The 23,659-nt window shown below is 52.6% G+C and overlaps 9 protein-coding genes across 9 annotated transcripts; 5 read left to right on the forward strand and 4 right to left on the reverse strand.

The window, feature by feature from the left end:
- Positions 1 to 2,793: 2,793 nt before the first annotated feature.
- Positions 2,794 to 3,057, forward strand: TrAtP1_000218 (uncharacterized protein; the record flags this gene model as incomplete). The annotated part of the gene is made up of 2 exons (XM_066110495.1): positions 2,794 to 2,820; positions 2,884 to 3,057. 2 exons carry the CDS (start codon positions 2,794 to 2,796, stop codon positions 3,055 to 3,057), a joined length of 201 nt encoding a protein of 66 aa, XP_065966567.1.
- Positions 3,058 to 5,102: 2,045 nt separating this feature from the next.
- TrAtP1_000219 (uncharacterized protein) lies at positions 5,103 to 6,897 on the reverse strand (the record flags this gene model as incomplete). Its single annotated transcript, XM_014091866.2, has 2 exons — positions 5,103 to 6,048; positions 6,263 to 6,897. 2 exons carry the CDS (start codon positions 6,895 to 6,897, stop codon positions 5,103 to 5,105), a joined length of 1,581 nt encoding a protein of 526 aa, XP_013947341.2.
- Positions 6,898 to 8,229: 1,332 nt separating this feature from the next.
- Positions 8,230 to 9,288, forward strand: TrAtP1_000220 (uncharacterized protein; the record flags this gene model as incomplete). Its single annotated transcript, XM_014091865.2, has 1 exon — positions 8,230 to 9,288. The coding sequence occupies one exon, from the start codon at positions 8,230 to 8,232 to the stop codon at positions 9,286 to 9,288; it is 1,059 nt and encodes a 352-aa protein (XP_013947340.2).
- Positions 9,289 to 10,658: 1,370 nt separating this feature from the next.
- On the forward strand, positions 10,659 to 11,919 carry TrAtP1_000221 (uncharacterized protein; the record flags this gene model as incomplete). Its single annotated transcript, XM_066110496.1, has 3 exons — positions 10,659 to 10,852; positions 11,799 to 11,810; positions 11,892 to 11,919. The coding sequence occupies 3 exons, from the start codon at positions 10,659 to 10,661 to the stop codon at positions 11,917 to 11,919; spliced, it is 234 nt and encodes a 77-aa protein (XP_065966568.1).
- A 543-nt stretch (positions 11,920 to 12,462) lies between these two features.
- TrAtP1_000222 (uncharacterized protein) lies at positions 12,463 to 14,837 on the forward strand. Its single transcript, XM_014091864.3, has 2 exons — positions 12,463 to 13,481; positions 13,572 to 14,837. The coding sequence occupies exons 1-2, from the start codon at positions 12,879 to 12,881 to the stop codon at positions 14,460 to 14,462; spliced, it is 1,494 nt and encodes a 497-aa protein (XP_013947339.2). The 5' UTR covers positions 12,463 to 12,878; the 3' UTR covers positions 14,463 to 14,837.
- Positions 14,838 to 15,072: 235 nt separating this feature from the next.
- TrAtP1_000223 (uncharacterized protein) lies at positions 15,073 to 16,809 on the forward strand. Its single transcript, XM_014091863.2, has 3 exons — positions 15,073 to 15,213; positions 15,371 to 16,407; positions 16,480 to 16,809. The coding sequence occupies exons 1-3, from the start codon at positions 15,211 to 15,213 to the stop codon at positions 16,553 to 16,555; spliced, it is 1,116 nt and encodes a 371-aa protein (XP_013947338.1). The 5' UTR covers positions 15,073 to 15,210; the 3' UTR covers positions 16,556 to 16,809.
- Positions 16,810 to 17,155: 346 nt separating this feature from the next.
- On the reverse strand, positions 17,156 to 18,067 carry TrAtP1_000224 (uncharacterized protein; the record flags this gene model as incomplete). The annotated part of the gene is made up of 3 exons (XM_014091862.2): positions 17,156 to 17,569; positions 17,627 to 17,817; positions 17,869 to 18,067. The coding sequence occupies 3 exons, from the start codon at positions 18,065 to 18,067 to the stop codon at positions 17,156 to 17,158; spliced, it is 804 nt and encodes a 267-aa protein (XP_013947337.2).
- A 51-nt stretch (positions 18,068 to 18,118) lies between these two features.
- Positions 18,119 to 21,287, reverse strand: TrAtP1_000225 (uncharacterized protein; the record flags this gene model as incomplete). The annotated part of the gene is made up of 7 exons (XM_066110497.1): positions 18,119 to 18,247; positions 18,314 to 18,632; positions 18,687 to 18,857; positions 18,910 to 18,940; positions 18,999 to 19,159; positions 19,216 to 20,432; positions 20,508 to 21,287. The coding sequence occupies 7 exons, from the start codon at positions 21,285 to 21,287 to the stop codon at positions 18,119 to 18,121; spliced, it is 2,808 nt and encodes a 935-aa protein (XP_065966569.1).
- Positions 21,288 to 21,334: 47 nt separating this feature from the next.
- On the reverse strand, positions 21,335 to 22,123 carry TrAtP1_000226 (uncharacterized protein; the record flags this gene model as incomplete). Its single annotated transcript, XM_066110498.1, has 1 exon — positions 21,335 to 22,123. One exon carries the CDS (start codon positions 22,121 to 22,123, stop codon positions 21,335 to 21,337), a length of 789 nt encoding a protein of 262 aa, XP_065966570.1.
- Positions 22,124 to 23,659: the final 1,536 nt, after the last annotated feature.

Below are 23,659 nucleotides of genomic sequence, written 5' to 3' on the forward strand. Positions count from 1 at the left end.
AAACCATGATCTTCCAGCTTCAGTGTGGCCAGAGTGCCGAGTTTTAGCCAGCCTCGTCTCCAGGCCTCGTGGCTTTAACAGGACGCTATCATTTTGAGCCAACGATGATGGGGCCACTGATGTTTGTTTCTGACCGCAGGGTCTAGCGTATGTATACCTGATTCTCACCCCTCGCCCACGTCAAACAAGGACGAACTCAAACACATACAATAAAGGCAACTTGAATATTCGCTCAAACGGCCCTGGGATGCCGTTTCGTCTCCGGCTCCGCAGCTGATTCCAATGTCCGAACCTGTTCGTAGCTCATCTGAAGCGAGTAAGCACCTACTTTGTGCTAGCGGTAGCGATATTCTCGAATAAAACAGAACATTACGAACGTGTCTTCCCATTTCCGGGAAGGATCATGTACTGTCTTGGCGCCGCTATGCGGAGAAAGGCATCAAGATGACCGAGCCATCAAAGTGGTTTGATCTTCTTCTGCGGTGCTTCGAGGAGAGCAAATACGCTTTGACGAGTGCCCCAGACTGACTAGCAGGGACAAGCAGGACAAACGCAAGCTGACAAGGGCCCACAGTCCAGTTAGATCGCTTAAAACCGCAATATCCATCCTCATCTTCTTCAAATGGTCCACTCATAGGGCGGAGCTTTGGCCACCCCCTGGCCGTGGTTGTTCTGCGCGAATCAGCCACTACTGAAACCTCCGCAAAAGTCGTAACCGCGCCTATACTGCTACGCTCCTGCAGCACCGTTCGGCACAAGTACCTCGACCTCTGCGGTATCATCGGCATGTAAAAGGCACCGCGTGCAAGTATGCCGCTCGCAAAGTCTTTCAACCGCGGCAATGTGTTTGAAAGCCTAGCCGCGGGCCGTGGCACAAACATCTCATATTTCGCATTGCACTCGGCCTCGCTCGGCGGCTTTGCAATTTGAAATCATGCTCCAGATTGCTCGCTACTACTGGTACGACTGGCACGACTGACACTACGGAGAACAAGTCATCAAACCCATGCGCTGGAAGCGAGCGGTTAAGCTGGCTTCGACAATGCCGCCAGCAGAATGTGCAAACCGTTCCTCATACGGAAAACTTCCGTTATCGTAAGGGACAAAAAGCAGCTTCTGTGCTCCATTCGGAGTAACTAAGTCCCTAGGGTTGAGATGATCGCACTAGCCGGCTCTTAGCTCGCCAAACGACGACGACCACCAAGGCTTATTCACAGCGACAATCCGCGCTGGCTGAGCTTGGTCGGCCCCATACCGCGGGTGTTGAAGCCAAAAAGGAAAACGAATTTAGCCCACTTTACGAGACCGGGGGAGAGGCTAGCCAACCACGCCAATCTTACATACAGCAGTAGCTGCTTCGGCATGTCTACTCGCACCTCGCACCACTTTGTACTCGGTACCAAGATATCTTTGTTTAGCAACACTGATGAAGCACAGCTGACAGAGCATCCGTGCTCTATCCGGTAGCGCTCTTTTTGGAAAAGAAACAATATCACATCAATGGCAAAGCGTGATGGCCATAGGGCGCCTCTGCTGACTTGCTCTGCGTGAACACGGAGCTTTCAAAGGGTGAAGAGAGCTGCGTGGAGCGCTGCGTCGTCCAAAGTCTACTCGCAAGCTTGTGACGACTCTCGCCTCCCTGATGGCCCTTGCATCTCTTTGACCCGTCACTCTGGTCTGAGAATTTCTCCGTTCCGTGGATGGCGCCTTGACATTGGCGGGCCTTACCAAGAAAACGCAAGCGTCCAGATACACCTGTTCTATTTTTGGCGCAAGGGGGTGACTTCTTTACCTTGGGGATAAGTGCTAGCCAGCAGCCTATTGATCCTCGTCGATCAAGAGAAACCAGGGCTCCTACTAGTTCGTGGTAGCCAGATGTAATACTACTGCAGCATGTGCGGACGGCTTCTTGAATTAGAGTCCGGGCGAGCTTCTCAACCTACGCGTACGCTAGTTAAGAATGACCTGCAATCTTGTCAATCGGTAGCAGATCAGAATAATGTTTATGCGACGGAGCACGAAATAAGGCAAAGTGCGCCTGCTAGCACCCTGTTTAGCCTACAGTACAGATCAGAGACGTCGTCAAATGCGATCACAACTACTAGTAGGTAGTGTGAGCAACACGGACGGCGTGCTCTGTGCCCGGAAGCACATACAGATCTGGAATACCCTTCTTTCCCATCGAGAACTAGCCGGACCAATGACACGAAAGTTGAGTCGTGCCTGCGGCCAGGTATAGACAAGGCCACACAGCTCTGATGGGAATTTGAATTGTAATTGCCGCCATTGACGGGCAGCCCGATCAAGAATGATATGTAACGGCGATGTCAATTTGGCCAGTCGACTCTGAGACCCCGAAAAGCTAAGAGATATAGGCAACTCGAGAGGATCAAAGGTGAATCAAAAACTCCTAGATACATTTTGTGCCCGCTCATCAGCCTATACGCCCCGGGGCGTCGAATTAACGATGTGATTGCCGCTATCCGGACGAGGTGGGAGTGAAAGACTTGAGACCGCTTTGTGCGCCAGTGCCATGCCGTTCAACGGTCCACGACGGCAAATCGGGAAACCACCGCCGGCTGTCGGCGCTACTCGGCGGCGGCGCAGGGTGTGGTGAGCAGCCTGGTTGAAGCATAGCAGGATACCTACATGTTGCTGGTGCTGTGACTCCAACAACTTGAAGTTCTACCAAGATGTCTTCCATCTCAATATACGGGGCCCATTCTTTGGGGGCTCTTGATCATTTGCAAGACTGATAACGGAGTCTTTGCCTTTCAATGAGCAGCATCTGGCATGCCAAATCTTTTCTCTTACACGGTTGTAAGTGCGAGTAATGAATAGCCCTTTTAACTCTATCCAGCTAGCTGATCGACTCCATACAAGAAAGGAGACACAACAACTAGTGATTACTCCGTTCTCCATACGACTCATTACTTCTTACTTGTTTGTGTACTTGTTCTGCTCGCTATCTCTTGCCGTACTTGGGTTTTGTACAGCGCCCTCCTTGCAGATGGCCATACACTATGCTCCGCATTACCCGACCGCAAGGTCCGCTAAACAAGGGACAGCCTCTTTGGCAGCGGTACAACTTCCTTAATCGGCCTGCTAAGCCTTATAGGCCCCTCTAGGAGCAGCTCTTCTGTTAACAGTGGCTAGGCTAAACGGCCATTGATCGAAATAGGAACCGTCTAGGCAAGGCCGGTGAGCTGATAACGACATCATTTCGAGGGCCCACGCTCCCCTAAATTTCCCCTTTGGGGGAAACTATCTTATAGTCCACGCGGAGAATAGGTCTCGAGTCTGATATCCAGCCCTGATTTTTCTCCCACTCCTATTATTTTATTAACCAAGTTTGGTCCATCTCCGATCACTAAATGACAAGCAAGATAGGCACTTCAATAGCACGCTTCTCTTTTCCGTCTTCTCCACCCTCCAGTGCTGGTAGTACCGCACTATTCCCGCGACTCTGTCAGCTACTACTAGATGTTTATATGTTTAGATCATTAGATGAAAGATGATGTAAAACGTCGTCGGGCTTGGACTCAAACACTTGCATGATTAGCAGAGTAATTCCTCCAATGGCGCCCCATGGCCCGAGAGCTAAGATGGCTAGCCATACAATAGCTTGATCCTTTGAAGACTAGGCCACTTCACATGGTGTTGACCCGTTCTATTTCCAAGGATTTTCGACCAAAGTAGTAACCAACATAGTCCAAATACTATCTCCAAGTTGCGCCGTGCCGAACCAGCTCAAGAAACATCAGAAAAACAAGAGAAAAATAATGACGACGAGAAAAAGACGACGACGGCAAAAAGGCAAAAAGGGATGGCGAGCAACTCTATATCATATATGCTGGTTTAAACTCTGACAAGCTGCATCAGAGGCGATTTTTTTATTTATTTTCCTAGTATTGTAAGAGGTTGGCCTGTGTGTAAGTGCGTCTTTGCCTCGCTTACACATTTTCGGCAGTTGTAATTTCATATCAAGGCCATCTTATAGGTCATTCAGAATATAGTAGCTGCCGTCGCATATGCCGCCCAACGACTTACTCGAGCTGTTTCCTTAATCTACCTAGTAGTAAGCCAATTCTTATCGCCGAAAAAAAGAGACAAAATTAGGAGATTGACCTTACTCCGTCACCTTCACACCAAACCATTGCACTTGGCGTTTGTCACCTTTTTGCTTGCTTTTCCTAGCCTTTTTTTCTCTCAAATCTTTGCAGACTTGTCGCAAAGACTTGGCTCTGAGATAGACTTCTATGTGTGTGGAGCTCAGTGAAAGGCATATAGTCTGCCCCTTCCATCTACATGTGTTCTGACTGACAGTAGATAGGTCTTACAATAGATACGTGGGGGGGGCTGGGGAGGAGAGTGAAAGTAGGGGGGGGAAAGGGGTGTGTGAAAGACCGAGTAATAGCTTGGTTTTTTGTCTAGGTAATTGAGGGTGTTGTATATATGACAAGGCTATCTATCTTTGGGGGGACTGAACGCCCCCCCCCCCCCCCCCCCCCCTTCTTAAAAGGATAGAATGATGCGCTGCTACTAGGAATAGAACACCATACATAGGTCCTATACAAAGGACCCGTACGACTATGCGGCGTGTGTGGATGAAGATTCACAGAGTGGATTGGAGTTTTTTTTTTTTTTCAAGGATTCAAATCCCCCCTCCCTTGCATGTGTTGCTAATCAACTGCCGGCCTGCAGCGTGAGGTCCAGGGATTCCAGATTTTCATGCGGCCTATTATTCATCATGCAGCATCAAACAGGCCTTTTGTTGTTCCATCTCCCTTCCAACCTATCTTACGATTTGCTCGGAAAAAGAAGTTTTGTCAAAAGTCTGAGGGTGGTAAACCGGATTCTATTCCGTTTCGCTAGGGGGGAGGACGCGTATGCATAATTCAAATCATCATTTACAACTTGATTCTTTATGCCAGGCTCTTTTGTTTTCTTTTGTTTTCTTTGTTTTTCTTCTTCTTTTCTTTTTGTGATTGCAGTGGCTAAATGTCTATCCAAATATACTAACAGATTGTTCCAAAAAAACAAAAAAAGATGACTGGGAAGCCTCGCATCGTAAAGAACATATTAGGTTATTATTACTCTCTTCAGCTTACTTGGCCTTCCTTGGCTATATATATGGCGCTTCCCCGAGCAGGCTGGCTCACCACCACAGCCTGCTCCTTTTGCTCATCGGTCAACTTCATCTTGGAATAGTACTGCTCCTCCAGCGCCGCCTTCACGGCCTGCGCCTTGTCGGCTGGGACGAGGTGCACGCTGCATCCTCCCCAGCCGGCTCCGGTTAACCTGCTGCTGTAAGCCCCAGCGGCGCGTGAGATGCGACAGATTTCATCGAGCTCGGGGCAGCTACACTCAAACAGGTCTCTGCACGAGTCTTGCGTCTCGTTCATGAGTTTGCCCAGCGCGGCGTTGAACTGAGTCGTGTCAGTTGCTCCCGTATGCAGGGGCCGCTCGAGCAGAGTCAGGAACTCGAGCACTCGCAAAGCTTCGGTAAAGACATGCAGGGCTCGCTGTCGGAGTTTGAAACGGTCAGCACGAACGGGGAAGACGGCCGTGAAGCGCTTCTCTAGCTCAGGCACGGACATTTGGAGGACGGCGGCGATTTCCTCCCGCGTGTAGCCGTCCTCCCGGGTCAGCGTCTGCTTGGTGACCTCGATGAGCTTGCGCAGCTCCTCCTCCTTGCTGAGGCTCCTGGCGGCGGCATAGTCTGACCCGCCGTTGTGGTAGAAGAAGGCGTCGTGGAACCCCTGAAGGCTGATGCCGAGCGGGCCTGCGTCCTGCGGGAGCTCGGTGCCGGGAGGGTTGAGCACGGCGTTGAGGTAAGCAGCCGCAAAGCTGACCTCGACGACACGTAGGTTGTAGTGGATGGGGCCGGTGACATGCTTATTTGACGTGATGAATGATTGTGCGATAATGAAACACAGCTCGGGCCTTGTTGGAGGGAACTTGACTGGCCGCGCTGAGAGGGCAGGGGTAAAAGACACGAATGTGGCGGATCCTTGCTCCGAGAAGACTGAGGCCGACTGGTCCATGCTGTTGAAAAGGCTATTGTCAGCATCATGCACGCTTGTTTTATTCCACAACGTAGATCTGTGAGAGGGGAAGGGGGGGGATAGGGTGGCGTGAGCCTTGCTGGATGCTTGCAGGCATAAACGTGTATCCACCTGCGAGGAAAATCATCGAGCATGCAGCACAACGGGGTATCCAGCCAGGGGCCCTTTTTCCCTTCTATTTCGACAAGACTTACCCTCCAGAGTTGACGCCAACGGCTCGCTCGCTGACAATGGCCAGCTCCGTCAGCTCCTTCTTGTCGACGGAGCTCTCGCCGTTGGCGGCCATGACGGCCAGCGCGCTGGCGGTGACAAAGGCGGCGCTGGAGCTGAGGCCGCCGCCCACGGGCACGTTTCCGTCCATCAGCACCTCCATGTTGCACGGCCGGAAGTCGGCCCCCTTTTTCGCGTAGAGCAGGCTGAGCGCGCCGCGAAGGCCGCTCTTGAAGTAGTTTGTCCACTCAAACTTTGTGGAATCAATCTCGACGTCGCCGCCAATCGGGATGTCGAACTCGCCCGCGGCAAACTTGGCGCCCTGGACGTTGCGGACGAGGATCCGGAACGACGTTGCGCCTGCTGCAACGGGCGTGGTGGCCACGGCGATGATGGCGTCGGCGGTGATGGCCATGGGCAGCACCGAGTAGAGGCTGTAGTCGATGTGTTCGCCGATGATGTTGACTCGGCCGGGCGACCGCGAGATGAAGTGCGCCGGGCGGCCAAACTCGCGCGCAAACGTGGCCAGCAGCTGGTTCCATCGCGGCGTCTCTGCTGCGACGACCGCTGACGGGTAGATGTCCGCCAGGGATGTTGCGACTGGGACGGGGCCAGACATGTTGGCGGTTGTTTATTTAAGCGTCTGCCGCTTGTCGAGACTTGCGCTGTATCTCGTTCTCTTATTTGGCAGTGCCGTCTCTTTGGTGAGATGTTTTGTGAGCTTTCTGGGCTGATTGGCGCAAAGGAGTCTTGTCTTACAGTGTGTTTGCGCTTGCAGTTGGAGATGCCCCGCGACAAGAGTTAGTACCCCGCAGTGGTTTTTGCGTACGGAAATCAGGGGTTCTTGATTCTGCTCTATGACGTAGATATGCAGGAGCTTCAACAAAAATTTGAAACGTTTTGCGATTTTCTAAAGTGGCAGCGAAATAGACCAAAATTAATGCAAAGAGGGAGATGAAAAGGATGCTCTTGGAAAGCGCGCAGATGAGGAGATGGATGATTTAAAATGAGAGAAGAGGAGCGAGCAGAGCGACACGAGAGTCTCGAGACAAAAGCACCAGATGCAGAGGCAAATAATAAGAACAGGCCATTAGATATGGATGTTTTTCTGTTGAAACCGGTGATGATCCCTTTTGGCGCGGCTCTCTTTATGCCTGGGCCCCGCTGATATCGTCGGCGGTTTTGCGGGTACTACGGAGCATTGAGCAATAAAAATCCCCCCCGTGGATCCCGTTAAGCGCGCGAGTGATGTTGCGTCAAGGGAGCTCCAGAGCCGGTGGAAGTTTGCGTATAACCGTTGATAAGTCGTATCGCGAGATTTTGAAAGGATTTTCGCCTTCATGACAGCGTTGGGTCAAATTTCTTCTTCCTTTGTGGCGCAAATGCGTGGGGAATTATGTTGGATTTTTTTTGTATTGATTGTTAGCTCCGAGGATGATAAAGCCTGTCGCGTGTTGTGTTTCTAGGTGAGTTTGATGTTGCAACCAAGGAGGATCTGGGCCGGATATTTACTCGGCGATGGGGGTCACCAACTGAGCCCCAAACGGGGTAACAGATGATGAGATATGGCAAAACGGCGGCTAATGATGAGACAGGAGAATATTGAAAATACTTTGAATGAAATTCACTAGTAGTTTCTGGCGGTTTACAAACTTGTATGCGGTGAAGAATACATGAAGATGACACATGTGGGAAAATACCTTGACACTTGTCAACCAGCTGGCAACGACATGGCCAAACTCTGCCAGCTGGTGATGGAGGATATTCCAAACAAATCAAGCTCTAAAAGAAGATGAAGAGAAAGAAGAAGAACAATAACAACAATCTCCTCTTCACCAGCCAGAGCAAGTCTGCTCGATGACGCTGCTCCACCCATCCTCGATTTGAGCCTCATCGACTTTCAGCCTTGCATCTCTCAGCCTCGCATCAAAAGATCAAGACCTAGAAGGGCATGGAGCTCAAAGAAAAACGCTCAGTCATCAGCCGCGAGCTGAAAGCCCTCGAGCCCGGATCTCTCTACATCACAATCTCCGTCCCTCCTCGATCCGGCGCCCAGCAGCAGCAGTTTTCCGATTTCCACTACCTGCCCTACCTCCCTCACGACCTGGACTTGGCGTCTTACGAAGTCTCGTGCGCCGAGGGTATCGATAGAGAGGAATTCGACTGGGGCGTCTACCTGCACCGCGGCCATGGCAACGGCACCTGGTATGGACTCCGCCGGCTAAGCAGCTCGATCGACGCAAGCATGGCGACGGGGACCGCAGGCATGGGTGCTGCTGCTGCTTTTGCTTCTGCTGCTATTGGCAATAATTCTACGGGCGGTGGCGCCAAGGCGACGGCGGCAGCATCTCGCAGCATGCCCTTTTACACGCTCTCCAGGCGGGACATGCGCCAGTCGCCGCGTCTGCAGGCCCGCGTGGCCGGCCTCGTCAGGGTCCTGCGAGTGCCGGGCCTCTTGGTCGCCGGCTTGACGTCGTACCTGGACTGGCTGGCGGTTCAGACGGCATCCAGCGCAACGAGGTCCTTCATCTGGGCGTCGTCCATGTATCTCCGCGCGCGGCGTCACCTCTCGGCCGACGACGCTCAGAACCACGGCACCGATGCGACGGGCTTCTTGTTTGATACAAAGGGGTTCCTGCAGGAGGCCCTGCACCTGGCGTACAAGGAGGTCTGGTACGGACTTGCAGGCCAGCTACCACGGCCTGTCATGGCCTCTGCGTTTGGAGTCGAGCTGGTGGCAGTTGCGCCACCCACAGAAGCCCTTGCGGAGACAGCCGTGGACGCACTTGTACGCGACAATGCCAGCAACAATGAGGATGCCGGCGCCGGCGCCAGATCAGCTGCCGAAGACTACCACTACTACTACTGCTGCTACCACCAGTGGGGGTCTCGATATCAGCGCTCAGCCTCGGACGCAGGGTCTTCGGACGACGACAGCAGCACCCTGGTGGGCGAGGAAAACATGGGGTTGGCAGATGCCGCAGATACTAGCATCTCGATCGGCTACTAATCAGCATGAAAAGGACACGCCATCGGAGCCAAGGTCAAGAGCCTTGGAGAAGAAAGAAAATATAGGGGTGCGAGAGACGTTTGGGCAAGGGGGGGGGCGTGTGTGCTGTCTTGTTAGTTGAAAAAAGACAATGGAAAGACTGCCGTTCCAAAGTCCCGTCCTGCTGGTAATACCTGGTTGACACTAGGCGGTATTAGTATGCGGTGACAGTCATGGCAGCGAATATCCGATAGGTGGTATTTTAGTACTTGGGCAAGGTTTAAAGCGTCGCATTCTCCAGGCCAAGGATTAAACACAAATACATGCCTGCAACTTTGTCCGTGCTTTGACCTTTCGTAAACCCTTGGTAAAGCCGGTTGACTGGGTGAGCAAAAACGTTTTCGGGGCTATGTAAGCATGTGTAAGAAATGTATCTGGCCTAATGACCTAAACTCCGAATACAACAGCAACATGGCCCGTGGTTTCGTTTGTGTATTCTAATCTTTAGCCCTCTTGAATCTTTAGCCCTCTTAAAATCTGTCTCGGAATTTACTCCGCTGTCAGTTGAGGTGTTGTTCCTGGGGATGAGACAAATGGGGGAAATGTGTCATACAAGACAGCAGTTAGTACTAGCAGTTGAGCCTTTGTATGCCGAGTTCGAAAAGATCAAGTTTACGGGTTATAGGTAGATCACCATGTATGGAATCAACTGTTTCACCTACGCCGTATCGGGAAGTTGTTTGCTCATCTCCAAAGAGAGGCCCTTTGCTTATACGGCTGCCTTGTGCTACCAGGACGTGTACGCAATTGATATCCTACTATACGATTCCTGGCTTGCTTGTTGTCTTCCGCTTCATCACTTGCCTAGTTTGCTCGGTGTGAGGCCCAATCCTTGTGCTACTCACTTCAACTGGGCATATAGAAGGGCATGTCGACGGGCCGATATCTTGGTCGTCGTGTCCGGACCGCTTCACGGCAGTTGTGCCCTGTACAAGTATTATGTATTATTCTATCAGCTCATCCTGCCTCTTTCGGCAAAGGTGCCTGAGCTGATCAAGATGCTAAATTAAGAATGGTCCCTGTATTGTTCGATTGGTAAGAGCTTATCGAGGTGTGTGACAGCGGTGGCACGGAGCAGAGAGTTGCATATCCGGCAGCTAATGGAAACGACAGAGACCAAGCGAACACAAGGGCTGACTGCTTCATGTCTGGCAATCAGGCAGCAGCAAATGGCCCTTGAGGGTGTGTAAGACAGCACACGGCGACGGCGATGGCGACGGCGACAACGTGGACGTGTAGGGAGCACAAACGATGAAGAAAGGATACCTCCTGCGCTGTATGGAAGAGGCATCTCGATGCTGACATGGCCTAGCGGGCGGGTGTCGATCAAGATGCCCGATCGCCGATGGTATCTCGGCTTGGCGGTTTTGATTCTCTCTGGTCTTTCAGTTTCCGATCCTCTTTTCCGTGACCTTCTCCACCTACGGAATGGTGGCAACGTCGGCGGGTACAGAGGTGGAAAAGAGCAGAGCACAAAGGGATTGGAGAAGCAGAGAAAAGGCTCCAGAGGGATGGAGCATAGCAGGTAGGTAAGCACTCAGGCAAGGAGGCACTTTTGTACAACAAAGCTGCCATGCTCGCAACTGTCATGTCATGCTCTCATTTCATACCTACATGTTCCGGTGTCATTGGCCGTGTCGTTACAACGTCACACATGCACGCTTCATGCCGGACAAGCACGCCATTTGCGCGCATATAAGGAGAAATCCTGCTCCATCACAGTCGTACCGTCACTTATCCAGAGGAATTTTTGAGCGAGTTAAACGGCGATGCTCCGACGGCGGATCTCGCGCTAAAGCTGTTGTGTGTCCACTCCTGCGTGCTTGGCTGGCAATGAGAGATTGAATCTCAAAAGCCTTAATCTCCGCAGCGCATCTCGCAGCGAGTCCATCGGATGTCGCCCTGGATAAGGTACCGGTGAGAGAGACCGGGTAAAGGTGGCGTTGTGAGTTATCTTGGTGAGAGCCTCACTGTTTTTGCGAGTCCTACGTATAAATTGCAGAGAAGAACATGGAACCAATCAGGTCTCTGTGAGCTGTTTCTGTGTGCCAGGTCGTGCACTGACAGTTTGTTTTGAGAATTTTCTTCTTTTTGCCAAGGGTTGGATACACGAATCGTTTCCAGGTGAGGGGAAGCAGCAGCTGATACGGAGGCGCCACAAGAGCTGCATTAACAACTAGCTGCTAAACGATGGATTCGCGGTATGACCAGCACAGCGCCGTTAAGCTTTAGCAGCACGCAGGGCGGTCCCTTGGGCTGGGGGGGGACTTCCAGGTATTTAAAGCTGACCGCCCATTTCCCCTCTTCCAGCAGATCCTTTTAGTCCTTCCATCAGACAAAACTGCTACTCTTCTCAACCAACTTTTCCAAACCTTCACCAAACCCAAACCAAATCAACAATCATTATAATGGCTGGATGCGGCTGTGCTGAGGGCGGTGCTTGCGGTTGCGGTGCTGACTGCACCTGCCAGGGATGCAGCACTGTATGTCTTGCTTGAATTTCCTTGTGTAACCCGATGATTTGGAGAAGATGAACAGGATTGGCTAACAGAGACGGGTAACAGCACACCAAATAAAGCCTCTTCGGGCTGAATACATCCGATCTGGAATCCCCTCTTCGATACACGGGGACGTTTGAGCTCGAAAGGGCGAGTGGCGACTTTTCTTTTCTTGTCATTGAAGATGCAAAATATTGTACCTATCTGTGCGCGAGAGATCCTAAAGAGAGGCTTGTGACTGCGTGGAGAGGTCATCAGGCGGAGAGATGAGACAGTATTAAATATGAATGAGAAAAAAACTGATTTCACATCATTGATATTTCCGTGTGATTCTGATTTTTCTACTGGTGCCATAGCTGTGTCCTTCAGGTCTGCCGCGATCTCAACAAGATGCAGGGTAGCCAGATAACCTGCACGGCTTATCGAGCTCTTCTGCTCAATGCTTACTGCGCATGACTTGTACGGCCAGTACTATTTCGCTGAGTACCTATTCTTAATGATTTTGCTTCATGATGCTAGAATATTCAAGCAAACGAAAAGAAGAAGAAAAAAACAGAAAATGAAAGATACACACAGGGACCATTCCCCATCTCCTCTTTACGATACAGATAGCGCCCGTCATTGCGTGCATCTGCCGAGTGCTAATGCAGCGAGTCCCCTGAAAGCCGCACGTTTTAGGCGCTGAGGCCTGTAGGTCCCCGTACCAACGGAATATGTGGATTGTCCGATTGGCGCCTCGGTGGGACTCTGACATCAATCCTTCTTTGTCGTGCGGCCTTTAGACTGCGACGGAATCCTCACACGACTGGCGCGACACAAACAGCCCGACGAAAACCCTCTTCTTTGCAAACGACCTTTTACGCATACGCTCTGTCTTTGTTTACATTTGGCTCGGCAGCCTGCAGCCGCGCTCTTGCTTTGCCTCTGCGTCCCGCCGCGCGTCAAGCCTGACGCAGAAGATGCAACGGCCCCAAGCATAGCCATCACAAGCGAATCTTTCAACTTCGAGAAACCTAGAAACCTGCCAAGGAGAGAGGGCCAAACACCCAAGGCATGGATCCTTCGGCGGCGTCCACGGCCGCATCCCAGCCTCGTTCATCATCCGCCGATACTGCCAACGACTCGATGGACACCCCGCGACGATGCTTCGTATGCTTGACGGACGAGGAACCTACAGACCCTCCAGGCTCCTGGGTTGACCCGTGCCCATGCACGCTGGAAGCGCATCAAGACTGCATGCTCTCGTGGGTGACGGACTGCGAGCGATCTAATAAACCTCTCAAATGCCCCGTGTGCAAGTCAGATATCCAGATGGAAGGCCCGTGGGACCCCATCGCCCATATACACGACGTCATACATCGCAAATTCACGCGCGCAAGCCCGTTTATTCTGCTGACGGGCGTGTCGGTGGGCGTGCAGTTCAGCTTGCAAATGTACGGCGCCATGGCGTTGTGGACGTTTGCAGGCAAAGAGGCCCTGCTTCGCTTCGCCTTGGGGCCGGAGATGCTCATCGACGGGCGATCGCCTGGAGCGCTCAGGTTCGCCAAGGAGCGCATAGTGAATGCGCTGGTACTCATGAATGTTGCGCCGACGCTGCTCATCAGCCAACTGCTGCCGGGCCTCACCAACAGATACTTTATGCAGTCTGCATCCATCGTGAGTCTACCTATGATAGTGCGCGATGCAACCAACATGCGCGTAAAATAAGCATACTATTGCATGTGCTAACGATTGTTTGTGCGCTAGTACGGAATCTACAGCATGATTCGGAACGACAACTTCCTGGAGTGGCCCCCTTCTCCACGACTGGCCATGGTGGCACTGCCCATCATGCGCAAGGCCTACTTTAGCCTCTGGAGAGACTTTGTCATGCCGTACGAAGTGAAGCTGAACCGACAGATTTCGGGGCTGCCGCCTCTCGACCCGCGAGAGAATGGCGACGCTGCCCAAAACCGACAAGACCTGGAACGCAACGGAGAGGGAGGATTTGTTGGTCTGCTCCAAAACATTCTTGATGTATTGGACCCAGATGAAGAGGAACCGGCTGCCGGGGCCAATAACGGTGGCCATGAAGCACGTCCAGGAGGTCATAACGAAATTCGCCTGGAGCAACGCGAGGAGGGTGATGAGATTAGGGTTGAACTTCTCATTCAGGAGATTGAAGAAGGCGGGGTTGAGATACCGGGAGCAGACAACGACGGCCAAGATGCTCATCCGCAATGGGACCAGGTCCCAGGCGACCTTGCAGACGGGCACCGCCAGGAAAACCAACGCGACGCACCTCAGGCGCCGCCTGCACGCAGAATGGGACTCGGTGGCCTACTATCTAGCGTTTCCAACTCCATAGTAGGAGCCCTTCTTCTGCCAGGCATCTCCTTTGCCATGGGTGAAGCTCTACGGCTGATACTCCCGCGGTCTTGGACAACGACTCCGTCTGCTAGAAACCACTGGCTGTTTGGGGTATCATCTTCAGGGCGTCCCGGCTTGCTGCAGCAGCAATGGGGCCGCAGCTTGGTAGGAGGATGTCTCTACGTCGTCCTGAACGACATGCTCAGGGTGTACAGCAAGTCTCGCCGGGTGGCAGCCATGCAGAACCGCAAGGTGAAGAACGTAGATAGGCCCCGACGGAAGAAATAAGTGCATAGAAGCAGGTTAGTTTTTGCAATTTTGTTTTATTCGATTTCTGCGTTGGGCACTGCAGCGAAAGAAAGCATGGGAATGCGCAACAAGGGCGGGCATATGGGATGGGAGTTTTTTTTTTTTTGGACGGAAATGCTACAAATTTGCTATTGCGATTGATCATCTTAAGTATTACGGAGCGTACTCGCTTAAACTAGACTTGGCTTTTGCCTACGAGAAGAGTTTGTTTGCTGCAGAGTTGTATCATTAGTGTATTCTATTCATCCATGTATAAGTTGAGCACATGCGTACGACAGCAAACAGGGTTATGATGGCGCTTTACAATCTTTTTTTACGAAGCAGTCGAAATTGAATTGACACGAAAATATAGTCAAGATATTCTACGTCTCTCATAATGTCTACGTTCAATGTCAATGACGATATCGATATTGACACCGATAGCAATCAAAGAAAAATAGAATATTCCAGCCCCGCGACGCAAGCGCTTTGCCACTTCGGGCCCCACGACAACCCATGACAGCCTAAACTAGGCGATGCACCAGCCGCGGGGTCTTCCCTTCCAGCCAGCCTCTTCCCTCTCTCTCTTTAGACCTCAGCTTTTTTTTTTCGCCGATCAGCCTTTTCCTTTGAATTATCGAAGATTCACGAATTCTCTTCTCGGTCCTATATATACCTAAACAAGGCGTTGAAGGCTCAACGTAGCTCTCGCGCTATCACACAGGCATTCATCCTCTGCCGCTGCACCATGGTATGAGAAACTGCGATTTTCCCTCCCCCCTCTATTTTTTTTAGAGGGTTGCCGAATCATCCCCCGGCTCGGGGTTTTGATTAATATCATTGCGACATTACATGTACATCGAAGGAATTGGAATCTGCCATTGCTAACATACACTTCAAACTTCCAGGCCGCCCAACAAACCCCCAAGCAGCGCCTCGCGCTCGCCATCTGCGACTTCCTCTCCACCTCCACCACCGACGGCACCCTCACCGCCGAGGACAAGGACTCCATCGACGTGGCCGTCAACTGCATCGCCGAGTCCTTCAAGGTCGACCCCGCCGACGATGCCGCCGTGAAGAGCGCCGTCGGGCCCCAGACCCTGCTCCAGGTCTTTAGCCAATACGACGCCTCCAATTCCTCCTCCTCCTCCTCAGCCAACGCCTCAACTCCCGCGGCAGCAGCAGCATCCTCCGCCTCGACCGCGTCTCCCGCCGCCTCAGCCTCCGTCCCCGAACCCTCCGACGCCCAGAAGAAGGAGGCCGAGTCCCTCAAGTCAAAGGGCAACGCCGCCATGGCCCAGAAGGACTACGCCTCCGCCATCGACCTCTACACCCAGGCCCTCGCCCTGCACCCCTCCAACGCAGTCTTCCTCTCCAACCGCGCCGCCGCCCACTCCGCCGCCCGCGACCACGAATCCGCCCGCGTCGACGCCGAGGCCGCCGTCGCCATCGACCCCACCTACACCAAGGCCTGGTCCCGCCTGGGCCTCGCCCGCTTCGCCCTCGGCGACCCCAAGGGCTCCATGGAGGCCTACCAGAAGGGCATCGAGTACGAGGGCAACGGCGGCTCCGAGCCCATGAAGAAGGGCTTCGAGACGGCCAAGCGCCGCGTCGACGAGGAGCAGCAGGCCCAGGACAACCTCGCCCGCTCTGGCCCCGGTGCCGGTGCCGGCGCCGGCGGCATGCCCGACTTCAGCAACCTCGCTTCCATGTTCGGCGGCGGCGGCGGCGGTGGTGCCGGTGGTGCTGGCGGCATGCCCGACCTCAGCTCCATCATGAGCAACCCCATGTTCGCCAGCATGGCCCAGAACCTCATGAGCAACCCCGACCTCATGAACAACCTGATGAGCAACCCTCGACTTCGTGACATGGCCAGCCAGTTCAGCAACGGCGGTGGCATGCCCGATCTCAGCTCCATAATGTCCGACCCCAACATTGCCGATCTGTAAGTTATTTTTGCAAGAGTTTTCGATGATGATGATGAGAGACAACCCTTTGCTAATTGGTTCCATCACAGGGCCCGAAACATGATGGGCGGCGGCGGCGGCGGTGCTCCTGGCGGTGGTGCCCCTGGTGGCGGTGCTGGCCGGTAAAGAGAGACTGGCTTTCATATAGCAAAGGAGAAGAGTTTTGAGTACAAGGAGAGTGAATGAGCCAGGGTCATGCGTGTGTGGCATCACAGCTGTATGCCCAACAAACAAAAACAGAAACAAAAAGGCCGACGTCCTCGTTTAGATATTACTGAGTTACAGGCGCAATGACCTCAGCGTAGTTAATGAACTGTAAATATAGAGAGCTAAATAGCGCCCTCAATTCTCACTTTTGATTGTCGTAACACTATGGAGCTACCTATTTAATCTCTATTTTTTAATTTCCACACCCATGTACCAAACGCACACTGAAAAAAAAATCTCTGAAGCCTCCGCTTGATAAGATTTTGCATGCTCTCGTACTGCCCTTTCATTATTTCGTCCTCAAGTACGACGGATTGTAATTATGCCGTAAGAGCCATTCTTCGTTATTAAAACAAAACGCCTCCCTAATAATGCACGTCGTAAGATGGTCTAACCGTGCTATAAGATTATCATATCATAACATCTATGCAAACCAAGATAATGTTGCATGAATAGGCGCTTATGCAGCTCCAAGAGCCCCCCCTTTATTATCTGTATTTTCTCTCTTCGCCTGATTTCTCATTCTTGGGTGCTCCGATGGGGCGAGGATCCCTGCAAAACACGGCCTCGGTGGCCACGAAGAGACCCGGCCCGTAGGCGTCGAAGGCCTCTGATGCTTCGACGCGAAGCCATCATGGTTGGCTGATTTTCATTCGCCTTTGGCGGCGGCTGATTTTCGTTGCCAGGAGGGACTGCCGATAGATTGGCAGGTTCCTGTATATCTTTTACGACAGTGGGAGGGATCCTCTCGAGCCTGTCTTCCGTATGCTCTCTTGGGGCTGTAGTTGGAAATATGCCGCATTTGCCGTCGCTAGAGTTACGTGGAGGGATTGGTGGTTGTTTTGCAATCATTGAACCCCTGATGCCAAGTTTGGGGATCAAAGAGGAACCCGGGCTGCCGTGAGCTACTGGGGCAGATACGCGACGCTGGTCCTGTTGGATGAGTTAATCACGCTGAGCTACCACTACAAAACTCTTCATTATACGCACAGATGTGATGCTGCCATCAGCTCTCTTTGCAGGAGACTCGTTGCCCGCGACAGAGCCCGAGGCTGAGGCAGGGGACGGGGGATGGGGCTCGCTCTTTGAATGCACACGACGAGAGTATCGGGGTCGCATGAATGTGACACCATTGAACTTGGAAGAGTGGCTTGTTGTTGTTGTACCTGTGGTAGATTCCACTACATAAATGTTAGTAACTATAGTGCATATTGCTTGACTAGCTTTATTACCGTTTGCTTTGCCTCCCCCACCCTCTGCAGCTGGCTCGATAGCAGCTTCTTGAGTCCTTTCTGTTATGGGGGACTTTCTCAGCTCATGGTGCTCAGGCACATTCAGGCTGCTCCTAGAGGTAGCAGTATTCGCCTCGGAGAGGCGGCTAGACCTAGTCGACAGGCTCATCGGCGTGTTTGTCATGCCGCGCTCATCCATGATGGATACTTCATCAGACCATCGAAGTTTGCTAGAGTGACCAGTGACCGCCTAAGTCTCGGTTTTCTTGACAGCTGAAGAAGTAGTCTGCTGAGTAGCATCTGTTGTTTTGAATTCAGACTTGGTCATTATTACCGCCCGAGGTGTAAATTCAGGGGCCACAGGATTCAAGCGGGACCCCTAGGAGGACCCGTTAGTATCCTCTGAAGACTTTGAGTCAATGTTATGAATAGTGTCAGAATCTACCTCCTTCTGACGCTTCTTCTGTGTGGATGATTTGCCATCGCTTACCCCCGATACGCTGCTACCCTGACTTTCATCCTGTAGCTCACACGTCTCGGTAGTGGTTCTCTCAGAGCAAGAGTCACTAGCGGTGGTATTTGCGTCGTCGAGCTCGTCTGCGACGTTGGCCTCATCTTGCGGTGTCCAGAAGGTCTGCTTCGACCACAGATATGCGTATCGCCCGTCGGCGGCAACGAGATCACTATGTGAGCCTTGCTCGATGATCTCACCATTTTCAAGAACTACGATACGGTCGGCATTCATAATGGTAGAAAGGCGATGGCTAAATGAAGAGTGGTCAGAGGAGCAGATGCAGTGCCTTTGGCTGATCACTTACGCTACAACGAGTGTGGTGCGTCCTCGGCAGAGTTTCTCGAGAGAGTTCTGAATCAGCTGTTCAGTCTCCGTATCAACAGCGCTGGTAGCCTCATCCAAAATAACTATATCAGGCTGCCTCAGTATCGCCCGGGCAATTGCCACGCGCTGGAGCTCTCCTCCAGAGAGTTTCCTGACATTATCAGCATAGTGTTAAAAAAGAAAAATTGAAACTAGGTACTCACACTCCACGTTCACCGACGTGCGTCTCGTAACCTATAAGCATCGTGTGAGCATACAAATTATAAGCTGTACATCTGAGGCTATGACATACCATCAGTATAACTCATGATCTTGTCATGGATACTGGCGGCTCGGCACGCTTCGAATACTTGCTCGTCGGTTGCACCAAGTTTGCCGTAGCGCACATTGTTCATAATTGAGTCATCAAAAAGCTCGGGATTTTGATGAACAACGCCAATGTGTTCGCGTAGACTATATATCGCGAGTTAGTGTTGTTAATGGCGGCAGATATTAGAGTTGACATATACCTGAAGAGCTCAACATCACGAATATCCTGGCCATCTATAGAGATGCTGCCCGATTGGATTTCATAGTTTCGGGACAAAAGCTTCAGTAGTGTGGACTTCCCTGATCCCGTTTTCCCCACAAAGGCCACTGTCGTGCCCGCAGGAATATCTAGGCTGACGGAGTTGATGATACCCCTGGACCCATCATAACTGAAGCGCACGTCATTGAACTTGACCTCTCCAGAGACGAACTTGAATAGCCGCGCCCCCTTTTTACTCTCAACTGAGGGGCTGGTCCTCATGATGGCCAAGAGTCGTTCTGCGCTAATGAGGTTGTCGCTCATGCCTTTGCCGAGGTTGGCGAAAAACTGCAGCGGCGCAGTAAGCTGTGCCCAATACATGAGAAGCATCGCGAACTGCCCCGGCGTCGCTTGTCCACTGTGAATACGAAAGACAGCGAGAAATGCGCTTGCCATGAGGCCTACAGTGAGAACCATAGTCTGGAAGGCAACGGACACAGACCAGCCCATCATATACTGCTGCTCCTTAAGCCATCGTTCAGTCACCGCATCGGCATGTCTATTGTCCTCATAGCCGATCTGATTGAAGGCGCTGGCAGTATGCCACCCATTCAGACCGGAAGTTCGAATTCTACTCTCTTGGTACCAGGCATTTTGACGGCTGCGGGTGGTCGCCCCGGATTCAGCTACGAGGCGAGTTGCAAGTGTCATGAAGACGGTTCCAGTAGCCGCAGTAATTAGGCCTTCGTATGCGCCGAATGTAATGGAAAGATAGACAATAGCGACACACATATCGACCAGCATAGGTGCAGCTTGAAGCAAAATGCTTTCGATTGCATTTGCGATTGCGTTTCCGCCAAAAATGGCACTCTGCAAATCGCTCGTGGACTTGGACTCGTGGAAATCGGCGGATAGGTGCATTATATGAGAATAAGAAGCCCTGGTTAGGGCTTCTTGAGAGTAGTATCTAACAGGTAGCCACAACCATGAGCGGACAAGGTCAATGCCCGATTCGGAAGCCGCCAGTCGAAGAAGCGCAAAGAGTATAACAGCTGTCCAAGGATTGCTAGAAGACTGGCCAAGAGTGTCCATGATGATGCCAGTCTGCCGGGGAATGAGCAGGTGCAGGGCATTCGAGGCGAGCAGGCATAATACAACGCCTACAGCTCGCAGCTGCAAGTTGCGACTTCCCACAGGCCAAATGTAAGGGAGCAAAATCTGAAAGCGTTAGCTCAAAGTCATTCCAGTTAAAGCTCTGGTGAGAATAAAGCTGTAATTAGAAAAGATACATACCGAGAAGCTTTTGACATATTGAAACCAATTTCCCTCTTCTTCCAGTCTCTTCTCCAACTTTGCACGGCCTTCTCTGTGTCGCTTGTACCAGGGGTGCTCAGTGTTGCCGCTAGATGCACTTTCTCTTTGCGCCGTTGAGCCGTAGCTGGAGCTGTTTGCAGGCTCCCCCGAGGTTATCTGAGTTCCGGATTGGTCACCATCGTGTTTTGACAGTAGTGCCTGTCTCTCCTCATCCGACTCCAACGGAATTCGAGACCATAGGCCCAAGCAAGTCCATGACACCAGAGCAGAGAGTGACACAAGTCTGAGGAAGAAGAATGCCATATGGAGGACATCAAAGCGGCTTAATACCATTCGCTTCAGGTGGAAGGCTGCCAAAACTGCGATGGGGAGCTCAAAACACACCGCGAGGAACCATGATCCGCGAAAGGGGTACCACACCACGGCTTCGGACTCAATCAACTGAGTAAACAGCATGCCAAAGACGAGAATGCATGACAGATAGCCGATGAGGGCATGTTCAACGGGAGCAGACCTTGTAATGACGGATTGCGTGCCGAGAAGGATGAGTTGAGCCACATATGTCGACAGGAAACATCCGAGTATGATGGTGACTGTCCGTTGGCTGGGCCGCTCTGGCTGAGCTCCCCGATTCTGCTTGAGAGCCTGCAGAGTGCAGGAGGCCAATAGAGATGCAGCCAAGAAGTAAACGAAGACAGTTGCCGGATACAGGTACTTGAGGGCTACCAGAACCGCGCCCTCGCTGGCCTCAGGGACCATGTTGGGCCAACAGCCAGACGTCGAAGGCCTTGCCCGATGAAAGTGGCCTAGCGCTGTCGCAGATCTAGATCGAGGGTGGGACGAAGATCAAGCTCAGAATGGATGTCGAAAAGGCCGAGCCTGGAACTGGCTGGTGTGGGAGAGACAGGGATCTCCGATCTTGCAGCTGATGTCAACCAGGCTGTGAGAGAGCGAGAAACGCTTGGCTTGGGAGTGGAACGGCGAAGGAGGCCTTGCAAGAGACAGGACAGAGCTAGAGCCGGCGAGAAGGTCTGCAGTAGCGTACCGTGAAACGCACCAGAGCACTGGCTGGTCGAGTACAAGCGACAAGATGCTGCGAGAGAGGCCAATGCTGCGTTGTGATGTTGCCAGGCCGGACTTGTGGTGGGTTGGATTGAGGCTGGAGAGGAAGAGCAGGAGGCGAGGAGGAGGAGGAGGAAGACGGTTTCCACCAGCAGGTCGAGTCTGGTTGTATTTCGTGTAATGGCTGCAGCAAGGGCCGAGGAAGGAGCTTGGCGGACGCGAAGCCAGATGACTGCTGCAACTGCTGCTGCTGCAATTGGCAGAGGAAGAGACGCTCGTGGACTGAGCTGGAGACGCAGGAGGAAGGACAGAGCTAGGCCTGTAGGAATGCAGGTATGTACCTTGCAGGTGAGTTGTTGACCAGCAAAGCCACGAGAAAGCCGCCCAGCCGCCAGCCCAAGCTCCTTATAGGGAGGCTGGACCTGCCTGTTTGAACCACCCAGACTGTCCTGTGCCGGCTCGATTCCTGGCCGTGGCGATGGATGCGTGTCTGTGTCCTGTTCAGCGTCCTTGTTCACCTTGATCGCGTTCATCGGCCCCTGGCAATCGCACCGTCAAGGTTCTCCCGATCCAGCCAGGGATTGGCATGGAGTGGGGAGGAATCGAGGCCTGTCCATGCTTCACGGCTTCAGCGTGCTTTGGCTGCTCAAGCTTGGGTCGCCTTTCTCAAGCCATCGCTCGTGCTTGTGGCTCTGGCTGCGAAGCTACAGTCCGAGGTGGGTGCACCGGCCGCGCTCTGCCACGACTAAGGGCGCCGTTTATTGTTTACATGTAATTTACCTTGCTTTGCATGCAGCAGCGTATGTACTATTGCCAGTATGCACGCCTCTCGCCCGCCTATCACAAACGCCACCACCATTTCTCCCGGACGGCCCGCTAAGCGGCTACCCGAGCGCCCCTACCAGGATGGCTCAAGTACACGAGAATCGCGACAGCTGGATTACAGTTGTAGTGGTTCAACGGTTGGGCTTCTGCTGTGTTGGGTTGATGCATGTTTGTACAGGCGCCTGTTCAGACTTTGCACTATCGGCCCAGCTCTGCATTGCATCACATGCAAGGCCTCAATACCCAACTTTGATGTATGTTCTAGGCATTGGTCCATTTCAAGTGCCGAGCTGAGGGCTAGGCTCTAGCGGCCTTACAGCTCCCTACGGGCAACAAGTGCTGGGCGGGCGGTGTTCACTGCGCGCGCGGTGGCACGGAAGCCGGAAGATCAGCCTGGAAACACATCGCCTACGTGCCTCGCACTCTGCTCCTCAACACCACAGTTTCACCGGCATCAACAGCACTCGGCCCCGAAACTCTAAAGCGCTGCGGCCGCTATTACGAGCAACTGCCTCTCTAGCTCCGGTCGAGTCAGGCTAGGATGTCCTAGTGGCCCATCATCACCGAGACTCCGAACCTTGGGGGCTGGGACAGCACAGAATATCGACCCTTGTCCAAGGCTGTCTTGCAATCAATGCGCTGGGCATGGCAAGAGCGTCTACGGGTGGCCTCCTTGAGAAGCAATTGGAGGACGGAGGGAGCTGGAGGAGCGAAAAATACGGCTTCTTTGGTGACTAGACCATGTCAACATGACAGCTGAGAGGCTGCTAAAGAGAGCAAACAGTCAGAAAATAAATGCCATGCAGGCAATTGGTTGGTCATCTCATCCGGCTCGAGCCCTCACACTATGTTGCTACCTCCTCCTCCTCCTCTTCCTCCTCCTCATCCTCATCATCACACCCAGAGCGCCCGATTCTATCCAGTCGTTACACTTTGCCCGCAGATGAGGAGGGCAGAGCTGGATGCTGATGTATTTATTTGGAGCTGACTCAACCCTTCCAGACAGCTCTTGTCGGATGTGACATCAAGATCTTCCTGCTCCATTTGTGTGCATATGCAAGGCCTCATGGAGGGGCTGTGGTCTGTACTGTAGCTGTGCCTGAGACACGACAGGGGTATGGGTACTGGTACTTGTATGTAAGCTGTCGCCGCAGGGCGCCAACGGCTCTGCATCTGCATCTTCGTCTTCTCTAACGCGAGTCATCGAATCGATGAAAGAGCATCGGGTTCTGATAGCCCACGAC

This window comes from Trichoderma atroviride, chromosome 1, assembly GCF_020647795.1.
Source record: "Trichoderma atroviride chromosome 1, complete sequence".
Lineage (NCBI taxonomy): Eukaryota > Fungi > Ascomycota > Sordariomycetes > Hypocreales > Hypocreaceae > Trichoderma > Trichoderma atroviride.